This window comes from Eubalaena glacialis, chromosome 4 (genome assembly GCF_028564815.1).
Source record: "Eubalaena glacialis isolate mEubGla1 chromosome 4, mEubGla1.1.hap2.+ XY, whole genome shotgun sequence".
Lineage (NCBI taxonomy): Eukaryota > Metazoa > Chordata > Mammalia > Artiodactyla > Balaenidae > Eubalaena > Eubalaena glacialis.
In genome coordinates this window covers 153,048,757-153,061,725 of record NC_083719.1, presented here as the reverse complement: position 1 = coordinate 153,061,725, position 12,969 = coordinate 153,048,757, and the positions used below count along the sequence as shown (strand labels likewise).

The following is a 12,969-nucleotide window of genomic DNA, read 5'->3' as shown; positions in this document are numbered from 1 at the left end:
TGCTGAGTTAACAAGTACTCTCTGTTTCCAGAGCTGGACAGAGGCCTCACTGAGCCCCAGATTCAGGTGGTTTGCCGCCAGATGCTGGAAGCCCTCACCTTCCTGCACGGCAAGAAGGTCATCCACCGGGATCTGAAAGCTGGCAACGTGCTGATGACGCTTGAGGGAGACATCAGGCTGGGTAAGGGGTGTCTGTGGGCGAGGCGGGAAAGCAGAGCCCTGCGCCACCTGCCTGGGGTGTCAGCCTGGCCTCTGCGGGCAGGAGGGAGCGAGTGTGGGTCTGCACCCCCACGGGATGTCGAGGTCCTCCCTGGTCTTCCCCGGGCCACAGGGCCACAGTTCCCATCGTGGCTGCATCTAATCCAGCGTTCTCAACCGAGGGTGATTTTGTCCCCCGGGGACAGTGGCAATGTCTGGAGACATCCTTGGTTGTCACAACTAAAGGTTGGGGGAGACCACTGACATCTGGCGGGTAGAGAGAGGGATGCTCAGCACCCTACAGTGTACAGGACAGCCCCTTGCTACCAAGAGTGATCATGCCCATAGGCCAGCAGCGCTGCAAGGAGGCACTGGCCCAACCCCTTTTGCTCTTGCTTCTGATAGGCAGAATTTGAGAGATAGTGATGGACGGAAAGACCACCCTCATCCATTCCTAGACAGAAAATAGAACATCAGGGGCATATAGTGAAACCTTATTATTATTTTTTATGTCTCTTCTCTGTTTTTTTCTTTTCAATTGTGGTAAGATATACATTACAAAATTTATCATCTTAACTATTTGTAAGTGTACAGTTCAGTGACATTAAGCACATTCAAATTGCTATGCAACCATCACCACCATCCATCTCCGGAACTTTTTTCATCTTCCCAAACTGAAACTCTGTACCCATTAAACAGCATCTCCCCATCCCCTCTGCCCCCAGCTCCTGGCAACCACCATTCTCTCTCTCTCTCTTTTTTTAAATTTATTTTTATTTTAGTTTTGGCTGCATCAGGTCTCAGTTGCGGTGCACGGGCTCTTTGTTGCAGCACGCCGCGGGCTTCTCTCTAGTTGTGGCATGCGGGTTCCGGAACACGTGGGCTCTGTAGTTTCCGGCATGCAGGCTCTCTAGTTGAGGCGCACGAGCTCAGTAGTTGTAGGCGTGCGGGCTTAGTTGCCCCTCGGCATGTGGGATCTAAGTCCCCTCCCCAGGGATCTAACCCGCGTGCCCTGCATTGTAAGGTGGATTCTTTACCACTGGACCACCAGGGAAGTCCCCAACCACCATTATCTTTAATGTCTCTATGAATTTGACTACTCTAGGAATCTCATATAAATGCAATCATTTGTGTTTTTGTGCCTATTTCACTTAGCATAATGTCCTCAAGGTTCGTCAGAATTTCTTTATATTTTTAATAAGTTTTTTTAACCAAAATAACACATACATGTGTCCTCTACTCCTACCATCTCCTTTCCCTGTCCCCCCCCAAGACAATCACTTTTAACTCTTCTCATATTTACTCCTGCATAAATGCAGGAGTAAATATGAGAAGAGTTAAAAGTGATAATAAAAATAAAATAATAAAATATTAAAAAAAAGTGATAATAAAAATAACGCGTATGTATCGGGTTTATGAAGCACCCTCTAGGTGCCAGCCATCAGACAAGGCACTTTCTAGATGTCATCTCATTTAGTCAGCACTCCTGAGGACACTTGGGGGAGGGGAGGCGACTATACCCATCACAGGTGAGGACGCTGAGGCCCACAATGGAATGAGATGCCTGGGATCAGTCCATGAGGGGGGAGAAGCAGCAGGGTTTGTTTGGACTTGGGTCTCCCTGACTCTAGCTGCCAGTGGACTGGCTCTGTCACAGGTGGAGGGAGGTGGCCAGGGAAGGGCCAGGTCAGGGAGAATCTGGGGACAGAAGAGTCTTATGTGCTCTGGGGAATTCAAGACAAACCTTCGGCTCAGCCTTCAAGAACATGTCAAATGTATACCTATATCCCCTTCCTCTTGGACCTCCCTCCCCCCCACCCCCCCATCCCACCCATCTAGGTTGTCACAGAGCACCGAGCTGAGCTTCCTGTGCTTTATGGCATGTTCCCACTAGCTATCTGTTTTACGCTTGGTAGTGTATAGATGTCAATCCTAATCTCCCAGTTCGTCCCACCCTCCTCTTCGCCGCCGTGTCCACATGCCCGTTCTCTACGTCTGTGTCTCTATTCCTGCCCTGCAAATAGGTTCATCTGTACCATTTTTCTAGATTCCACAGATACGTGTTAATTGTACAGCAGAAACTAACACAACATTGTAAAGCATTTATGCTCCAATAAAAATTTTTTTTAATTGAAAAAAATATGCAAAATACTAAAAAAAGTAAAATAAATAAAATAAAGTAAATACATACTGTAATATCTAAAAAAAAGAACATATCAAATGGAGGAGACAGGACACAGACAGCCTGGATCAGGAGCAGCCTGAGGGGCTGTCAGCACAGGGAAGCCCGGGAAGCCCTGGGTGGAGACAGGGATGGAGGGAGGGCCCCAGCAGTCTCGGGCTAAGATGTGCCCAGTGAGGGTCTCCGTTCCCTTGCTGACTTCCTCCATACACCCCTTCAATCGGGAGGGCGCTGACGTGCCGAGCTGACTCCAGAACCCCACTCGGAACCCACCAGAAGCAGATGGGGGCATCAGCTTTCCAGATGACTTGGCAGATGCAGTTGAGAAAACCAGGAAGCCAATTAAGGAGGAAGAAAAGTTCAGGGAGAGCACAATTACTGCTGGGCCCTGGGAGCTGTGGTGTGGACGCCTGCTGAGGCCTGATATTATGTTTTGGAAAATCCTCCTTCCCCCTGGGGCTTGGAATCTGCCTGGTGAAGCAGTGGAGGAGGCCTGGGAGACAAGGTAGCAGCCTGTCTGCCTCTTCCTAGGTCCCTGGGACCATCTGGGGCCCCTGGAGGGGCATTATGCAACTCAGGGCTGCATGAGAGAATTGCTCAGCAGATCTTTCTCCCAAGCAGAGCTGTCACCTCGTCAGAGACAGTTTGTGTTTCTCGATGGAGTGGGAATAAATGGGAAGCAGCAGGATGAGCTGAGCAAAGCGTCGGCCCTAGACACAGACAAGCCTGGTTCAGATCCTGGCTCTGCCACTTCCGAGCTGGACAAACACATTTAACCATTCAGGCCTCAGTCTTTTCATCTGTGCAGTGGGTGTAACAACAGAACCTCCTCACAGGGTTGTGACCAGTGGGCTGAAATACAAAGTACTGTCACAGGGAGGCTCAGGGTTCTGTCCCTCTCTGCTGCTAGGCATTTGGCTTCTTCCTTGTGTTAAATGTTTACTTCTGTCTAGGATTTCAAACTTCCTCTGAGATTCATTTGATAGTTGCCAAGCAGAGCACACGTTCCAGCTCTGGGTGGCTGTGAAGCAGTTCTTAATGGCCGGTGGGAATCCATTTGTGCAGAGAGGGAAAGGAAGAGTGACTGCCACCAGTGACAGTTCAGATATAAAGTGGGGTGAGGACTTTGAGGTCCAAAGATCTGTGCTCTTGTCCTGGACCTGCCCTTGGCCTTGGATGAGTCACCTAACCCTTTTGAACCTTACTTTCCTCAAACAGAGTGGGGTAGTAGTTCTTACCTCATGGAATTGGTATGATGATTTAATGAGATAATATATGCAAAGCATCTATAGGTGCCCAGCCCATCAGAGAGGCCTGGCAAAGGTTGAGTTTCTTTCCTGGGCTGAGGAATGTCTCATAGTAGCTGTCGTGAGGAGGAATGTTCTTCATTCTCCAAAGAACCTGTGTTCCTCTCCCCAGAGGTGCTTCTCTGAAGATGGGAGGTGAATTTCACAACTTTTGGGGTCTTTCAGGTTCCGAGAAGAGGTCTGAACTGGCCTAAAAATCAAAGTGCCTAACACAGAGCCTGGCACATAGTAGGTGCTCAGTAAATAGTAGCGTCCAGCATTGCCATTACTTTATCAGTTTAAGTTACTACAGGATCTCTACTTCCCAAAGGCCCCCTGATATTCAGGAGGCCTGGCAGGTAGGCCTGGCAGGAACCAGTCACCTGCCTCTCACCCCCACCTGGACCCTAACCCAGAATTCCTGTTTGCTGCTGCCAGCAGGCTGGGGTCTTGGTTCCTTCATTGTGGCTACCAGGCACTGAGCCAGTGTTTGGTATGTAACTCATTGAATCCTCACAGACTACTGATAACATTTTACAGAGGAAGGATTTGGCACCTAGAGAGGTTAATTAACTTACCCAAAGTCACACAGCTAGTAAGAGGAACAACTGGGGTTTAGACCAGTGCATCTGGTTTCAGAGCCCATGTGCTTAACCACTACCCTCCTTAGACTCTTTTGGTGGCAGGTGATAAAAACTGGTCTCACGCGACTTAAGGCAGACAGGAGAATGTGTGTATGTGGTGTATGGAACCGTGCTGGGGAAGATATGCAGCTGGACATGGAGTTAGTTGGACCCTGGAAGACAATGCTACCACGACTGTCTCTGGTTTTTGCCTTTCTGTGCATGTTGGTTAGGCTCTCAGTCCAACCCCTCACACACAGCTTCTGGCTGGGTTTAATTTTACTTTTCCCAGCATCACCTCCTGCAGGATGAACTGAACCTCATCATTTCAAGTCTCAGAGTCAATAATCCCAGTGAAGAGCTCTGATTGGCCCAGCGTGGCTCGGGTGCAGATCCCTGGACCAATCAAGGAGGCCCAGTAAGAAGGGCTTCTCTGATTGGCCCAGCTTGTAGTCAGTCTCTGAGAATGGAGGCGGGATCATGTAGCAGTATGGAAGTCCCCCTCGCCCTCCTGAAACAGTGGGGTTGGGGGTGGGCAAGATGGTTTTCTAGAAGGAGAAAAGATTTGGACTTGCCAGAAAAACAAATTGCTGTCCACCGTAGACTGGCACAGCCTGCTGGAGTAATAGAGACCCAGAAGAGGGAGTGAGTGAGGCAGAAGTGGATGGAAAGCAAGAACAAAGCACTGAATTTGCAATTGAGGTTGAGAGAGAGAGAAAATACCAGAAAAATGCAGGGTTATCGGGGAGAAGAGAGAGTTGATGAAGGCAGTGGGGTAGGAGGCCGAAGATGGAGGGGAATGAATGGGAAAGCAAAGCCCTCATTAGTGGTCATGTGTACCTGGTTGCCTAAAAAACAAAAGAAAATAAAAATAGAAACAGAAAAATAGAGCAGTTCTTTCAGTCTCACAGTTGGTTGCATAATATGACCCCCATTTAATAGATGAGGAAACTGAGGCTCAGAAACAGGAAGTAGTTTGTCTCAGATCACAGTAGACTCTTCTCACTTCCCTGCCTGGTACTGTTGCCATGATGCTCCTGGGAAGGCAGACGTCCTGATAATTAAGAGAGGTCACTTGGGTGACTGGTGGAAGCCTCCCTCTTTTGAGCCCAGGCATGCCTCCGGCTGCTCTAAGGAAGGAAAACCCTGGGATTCCAGGGCTGGGGATGGGAGCCTTTGATTCTCCCGTCACCACCCCAGTTTCAGCAGGTCCCAAACCCTCTAGAGAGGGTTCACTTTTCTGTCTGCACCATGAGGACTGTGGCTAGTGTTTGCCCACAGGGCCACTGCTGGCTGGCTGGGACACTTTTGCCCTGTAAGGAGATGCAGTGTCCCTGGCTCTTTCTCACTAAATGGCAGCAGCACTGTCTTTTGTTGTGGTAACCTGACTGCCCCCATTCATTTCCAAATACTTCCTGGGGCACACGGCACGACCCCTGATTGAGGCCCACCTGGAAGCTTCTCAGACACCTAGAATTCGAGTGTAAGCCCTGACCAAGCTAGATTGTGGACTCCCCTGGTGTGGGGTGGAGGGTCCAGGAGAGGAGGACAGTTGGGCAGTGGTTTGCCTTTAACTGGCATTGTCTGGGGAAAGGCTCCTCTTATCTTGGATTCTTTTGGTCGCCTGCGGTTAAGGGGACAGATGAAAGATTCTCTTATATATCTTCATACATTCTAAGTTCACTGCGTGTGTGTGTGTGTGTGTGTGTGTGTATAATACGTAATGCATTTTACACTGTTATGTAATTTTCTGATTATAAAAGTAATATGTGCTATTTATACATGTATAGAAAGATATGTACAATGATATTCATTGCAACAGTATTAGTAACAGCAAGAAATCAGAAATGATCCAATTTATTCCAGTAGAGGATTACTTAAATAAGTTATGGTACTGTCATACGATGGAATCTTCTTCAGCTATTGAAAATTAAGTTGTAGAAAATGTGTAATCTCTTGTAAAGATGTATATACATACTGTGAAGGGGGGAAAAACAAGTTGCAGAATAGTATGTTTAATCTGATTTCATTGTTAAAAGTAGCAAATACCTGAAAATGATCTATACTTATAATTTTAATATATTTTTATTTACATATATGATTTTTATTTTTATAAATAAATCTGGAGCTCTATGCAGCAAACTCATAAGTGTTTATCTCTGCCAGGATTATGGAGACTTTTTATTTTGTAAATGTTTGAATTTTTGATAAGCAGTATTACCTTGGTAATAAGAAAATAAATATATGAATGAGTATATAGGTAGATAAAGTCGTATAGACGGTTAGGAATAAGACCCACAAAGAAGGAAATTAAAGTCTCTTCTAATCTTGCCAAGATGCACTGCTTCCTTCCAGTCTTTTTTCTGAGCTCAGAAAGACCAGAGAGTGGCAGAGCACAGACTTAGCGTCACATTTGTCCTTAGATCTGGGTGACCATCTGCAAGCTACTTAATCTCTCTAAACTTCCTTGTCCTCATCTGTAAGATGGGGATAATAATTTTCCCTGCCCCAAAGGGTCATAGATATAAATGACATACATAGGAATATATATGCTGATGAGATGCAAAATGACATACAGAGGAAGGTAAATGATACGCATAAGCCTCTTTGTGTAGTGCTGCACACCTTATAAGTTCTCAGTAAATATTAGTTTTTATTAGATTAACATGTATTTTTTAAAAAAATTTGGATCATAGTATATATATATATATATATTTTTTCCAGTCAGCTTTTTAAAAAAATTGAATAATATCAGATAATTCCCCATATCCTTAAATATTCCTCGGAAACATGGTTATTTAATGTTTTTCTTTCATTCCATCATGTGCACAAACCATAATTGACCTATGAAACCCCCAAAGTTGGATATTTAGGCATCTCGTGAGGTTTCTCACATTATCCTCTAACAAGCGCAGTGATGGGCATGCTTGTTCATGGGTCTGCAAGTCTCTGTCTGTAATCACACGTTTAAGAGGGAGTCTTGGAATTAGGATTGTTGGGTGTGTGCAGCGTGTCGGGTGGTGTTGATACCTGTGGCCAGTGTGCCGTTCACGCTGGGTGCGCCAGTTCACACCCCCCAGTGGAGTGTGAAGTTCTTTCACCACATCCTGGCCCCCACTGAGCTTTACTTTAAAAAAGAAAAAACAAAAACAAAACCCCACAACCCTCACCCCAAACTTCACCATATGCATCTCAGCTTTTCAAACCTGCTTTTCATAAAAGCGATGCGTACTCTCTATCATAAACATTTTAAAGAATAAAAGTGTATTCAGTAAAAAATGTAAGGCCCCCTCAGCACACTGCCCCCAGCAAAATCCCACTTCCGGGGAGGTGGTCACAATTAAGTTTGATGTGCAGCCTTTCAGACTCTTTTCGATGTTTGTGGACGTCTTTGTGTGCATGCAGTGTGCGTGGGTCATTCTTTTAAGATACAACTGGAATTCCTACTGTTCATTCCACACAGTGCGTCGGTCTGTCAGCACCATGGTGGGGGCAGCGTGTTATGGACGCACTCCAAGTTGGTAGGTACAAAGGCAAATTCGTTCTTTTTTTTTTTTTTAAATAGAAATCCATTTTTAATTTATTTATTTTATTTGTTTATTTTTGGCTGTGTTGGGTCTTCGCTGCCGCACGTGGGCTCCCTCCAGCTGCGGCGAGCGGAGGCCACTCCTCGCTGCGGTGCACGGGCCTCCCACTGCAGTGGCCTCTCCTGTTGTGGAGCACGGGCTCCAGGCACGTGGGCTCAGTAGTTGTGGCTCATGGGCTCCAGAGCGCAAGCTCAGTAGTTGTGGCGCATGGGCTCAGCCGCCCCGCGGCATGTGGGACCTTCCCGGACCAGGGCTCGAACCCGCATCCCCTCCATTGGCAGGCGGACTCCCAACCACTGCGCCACCAGGGAAGCCCAAATTCGTTCTTTTTTAAGGGCTGCATGTTATCTCATGGTCCGGGTGAGCCCAAATTTACTTAACTATCTGCCAACCAGGCTCCAGCAGCAGCTTAGGTTTTTTTCTAATTTTTCACTCTTTTGAATAATGCTTTCAGAAGCTTCCATGTATATTTGAAATCTGTTTGGGGGGGATTTATTTCCAGAAATAGAATTGTTGTCAAACATGTTTCTTAAAACCCAGTTTTGCCATTTTTTTTCCGTCCGTTCATTTATTCTGTTGTTCATTTGATAGCCCTGTTGAGTGTTTCATGTGGCACATGTGGTGCTGGGATACTGCTGTGGACAAAGCAGAAATGGCCTCTTTCCATATGGAAATGATAATTTATGGAGTCCCCACCTGCCTGCTGCTTTGTCTCTGATTCTTGTTTTAAAATAGGAAAAGGGAAGGGAGGAGTGTTTTCAACAGAAGAGACTGCCTGTTGAAAATCCCAGACTGCCTTTGAATTGTCCGAGGGCAGCCATCCACCTATCGGAGGATATGGCTTATAAACTCCATTCAGGGAGCAAACGGCTGTGGCCACCACTGCCCAGGGACAGTGTGAGGGTTCTGGGCTGCAGGGAGGGGCCGCCCCACCCTCCTGGCTGGTCCCCAGAAGGGGAAGTAGCAGCCACCCAAAAAGCTGGCAGGCGCTTGCATCAGGGAGGGCCCTGGGGACCAACTGTGTGTCATTTTGAAAGTTGGTGGTTTCTGCTTTTCCTTTCCCTTCTCCGGAAGGGACCAGTGGGCGCTGTGGTATGGGAGTGGCCAGCTCCAGCCTCCCTCCTGGAAGCCTCACCCTGGGTCTGAGAGGCAGTCAGTCTCCTGCAAAGTTGTCGTGGAATGGCGTGCCAGCCATTGTTGGTGTTTACAGGATAGCCAGGCCCACGTGGGGCCCAGGCGGACCCAACAGGAAGGAGGTGAGCCTGGCTCCCCATTCTTACCCAGGAGCCCAGTGATGGGGTGATGACTTGCCCAGGCCACAGGGTGGTCAGCAGCAGAGCTGGCTTCTCACCTGGGTTTCCTGGTTTTTGCATCTCACCCTGCAGCAGTAGCTGCTCCCACCCTGGAAGGCGACAGCCCCCCAACCCCAATAGCCAGACGGTCCCATGAACACTGTCATCGGCTGATGGAGTAGCTGTTGTCCAGTTAGCACTGACTGGGGCTCAGAGACCAGCTTTCCTGACCATTCCCAGGAAGGGGTCTCAGTACAGCCTCGTCCTTTTCCCGACCTAAGGATCTCGAGGGTGCCAGCTCAAGTACCCATGGAATATTCACCATCATGACAGAGCATTTACCAAGAGCTGGGCTTGGAGCTGCTTGCTTTATGTGGCATTTAATTCTCACTGCAACCCTACAAAGTAGTTCTACAGTCTCACCATCCCCATGTCACTGGCGGGGAAACTGAGGGTCAGAGATTTGGTAACTATCCTGGCCCCTGCCTATTTCCCCACTTATCCAAGTCCACCCCCTTCCAGCCATGCTGCCCTGCCCCTCCTGGGCCCTCCAGCCAGCTTGCTTCCTCTGCCTGGAAATAGTTTCCCCTAGACCTTGACCTCCTGTCTAAAATAGCCGCCCATCCATCCAGAACTCTCTGTCCCTTTGCCCTGCCTTATCCGTGCATGGCCCTTCTCATTACCAGGAATCACGTGGTGTGGAGAACCTGTTTCCACCACCAGAATAACAAGCCAATGAGGGTGAGGGTTTTGGTTCATCTCTGTGCCTAGAACAGTGCCTGGCCCATGAGGGATGTTCAGTTAGTGCTTATTGAATGAATGAATAGCCTGGTGACACTTATCTGGACTTCCTCCAGGTCCTCCCTTCCCTGCTCTCTTGAGGTCACATCCCCCGACTGTAGACCCTCCCAGCCCCGCAGCCCTAACTTTCCATCACTTTACATGTTTTTGAGTTGGTGCTTATCTGATTGCTGTCTGCCTCCACAACTAAGCTTTGAGCTGCCCGAGGGCAAGGACTTCATTTGCTTTTTCCCCACTGTATTCTCTGCCCTGGGCCTGTGTGTGGTTCCAGATGGTACCTGAATGAATAGATGAATGAACCTGGTGAAATAGAAGGGGCAAGACTGGAACCCACCTCTCTAGTGTTCAGGCCCATCTCTCAGCATTATGCTCCCTCCTGGTTTGAAATTGTGAGTCTGATTAAAGCACCCGATCGTGGCTTCCAGACCCAGGCGGAGGCTCCCGGGGGGTGGCCAGCAGTTATATAACAATTTTGCAGTTTCTCGAAGCCAGGCTTCAGACTGAACATCGACAGTTCTCTCAAGGTGTTGGTTCCTCCTGAGTTTAATTTTTAATGAAGATGAAACTTGGCCCCTGAAGGCCGGAGCACTGGAGAAAATTCCTCTTCGTGGCGCTGGGCTCTTCCCTTAGCAGCGGGTGTGTGAAGCAAGACTGATGGTGGTGGATGTGTGTGTAAAGAGAAATTATATTTATTTATTTCTGTTAGTCCTGAAAGTCATACGCGTTTCTCACAGCAAACTTCGGGAATTCAGAAAATAGAAGAAACCTCGTCTAGTCTTACCACCCACAGACAACCATTTAAGCAGGCTGGTACATTTCCTCCAATAATGCAAAATATATTTTTGCCCTTTTGTGGGGGAGGGAGTGGGGCATAATTCTGACCATACAATATACATCCTCCCCCTTTCCCATTTAATCTATATAAATATACCAATAAAATATTTTAATATTCTATTAAATATTGAAATATTTAAATATATGTTATTTTAAATTTTTAATTTATTTTTACTTCCAGTTTTATTCAGATATAATTGACATTCAGCACCGTATCAGTTTAAGGTCACAGCATAATGATTGGACTTACATATATCATGAAATGATTATCACAATAAGTTTAGTGAACATCCATTTGTATAGTTGCAAAATGAAAGAAAAAAGTTTTTTCCTTGTGATGAGAACTCTTAGGATTTACTGTGTTACCAGCTTTCATATATAACACCCAGCAGTGTTAATTCTATTTGTCATGTTGTACATTACCTCCCTAGGACTTATTTATCTTATATCTGCAAGTTTGTACCTTTGACCACCTTTATCCAATTCCCCCTCCCCCGAACCCCTACACATCTGATCTATTTTTCTATGAGTTTGTTTGTTTTGAAGTATAATTGACAACACTATGTTGATTTCTGGTGCATAGCATAGTGAGTCGATATTTCTACACATTACAAAATGATCACCATGATAAGTCTAGTTACCATCTATCACCACACAAAGATATTACATGATTATTGGCTATATTCCCCACACTGTACATTTCATCCCCGTGACTCATTTGTTTTGTAATGGGAAGTTTGTACCTCTTAACCTTCCTCACCTATTATCATTATGAAATGTATGTTAAAATTTAATATTAATGTGTATAATTTAATATTAAAATATTGAATAAAGTACTTCAAAACTTTAATGACTACGAAATATTCCACTGTGTGTGTGTATCACATTTTTCTTAATCTGTTCAGTTATTTACCCTTTACCTTCTTTCTTACCTCTCCTAATTTCCTAGTTCATCTTGCTCTGTGTGTGTGTGTGTGTGTGTGTGTATTTGATACACCATCTTAAATTCTTTTTTTAAAAAAATATTTATTTACTGATTTATTTATTTGGCTGTGCCAGGTCTTAGTTGCGGCGTGTGGGACCTTTAGTTGTGCCATGCTAACTCTTAGTTGCGGCATGCACGTGGGTCTAGTTCCCTGACCAGGGATCGAACCTGGGCGCCCTGCATTGGGACCGTGGAGTCTTAACCACTGGACCACCAGGAGAGTCCCTTAAATTCTTTTGGAAAAGACAGAATATATTATATATTGCATGCAAGAAGTTTTAAAATCACTCCCTGAAAGCTAAGCAATTGTGGTTGTTTTTAACTCGTCTCTATTATGATGGCACTTTGGTGAATATCGTTACGCATAATTTTTTTTTAATATTTAAGATTATTTCGGGCTTCTCTGGTGGCGCAGTGGTTAAGAATCCGCCTGCCAATGCAGGGGACACAGGTTCGAGCCATGGGCCAGGTAGATCCCACATGCCACGGAGCAACTAAGCCCGTGCGCCACAACTACTGAGCCTGCTCTCTGGAGCCCGCGAGCCACAACTACTGAGCCTGTGAGCCACAACTACTGAAACTTGTACGCCTAGAGCCCGTGCTTCGCAACAAGAGAAGCCACTGCAATAAGAAGCCTGTGTGTACTGCAATGAAGAGTAGCCCCCACTGGCCGCAACTAGAGAAAGCCCACGCACAGCAACGAAGACCCAATGCAGCCAAAAATAATAAAAAATAAATAAAATAAATAATAAAAATTTAAAAACCCCGATTATTCCATTAAGTTAGATTCCTAGATTTGGAATTACTGCACCAGAAGAGTATGGATATTTGAAAGGTTCTTGCTATTTATTGCCAAACTGCTTTCCTAAAAGCCTCTTCAATTTATATTCTTTTTTTTAAAAAAAAAAAATTTATTTATTTATTGGCTGTGTTGGGTCTTAGCTGCGGCACCTGGGATCCATCATTGCGGCGCGCGGGCTTCTCTCTAGTTGCATCTTGCGGCATGTAGGATCTTAGTTCCTCGGCCAGGGATTGAACCCGCACCCCCTGCGTTGGAAGGTGGATTCTTAAGCACTGGACCACCAGGGAAGTCCCCTTCAGTTTCTATTCTTATTAGCAAGTAGGAAAGTGCATGTCTCAATACATCTTACAGCAGTAGGTATTATTGTTTTTTAATGATC

At 46.1% G+C, this 12,969-nt stretch overlaps 1 protein-coding gene across 1 annotated transcript in view; it reads left to right on the top strand.

The window, feature by feature from the left end:
* Positions 1 to 12,969, top strand: part of STK10 (serine/threonine kinase 10) — a 117,531-nt gene that overhangs the window by 56,071 nt on the left and 48,491 nt on the right. The window contains exon 4 of the mRNA XM_061189932.1: positions 32 to 181. Coding sequence (XP_061045915.1) covers positions 32 to 181 — 150 coding nt within the window. The remainder of the gene's footprint in view (positions 1 to 31; positions 182 to 12,969) is intronic.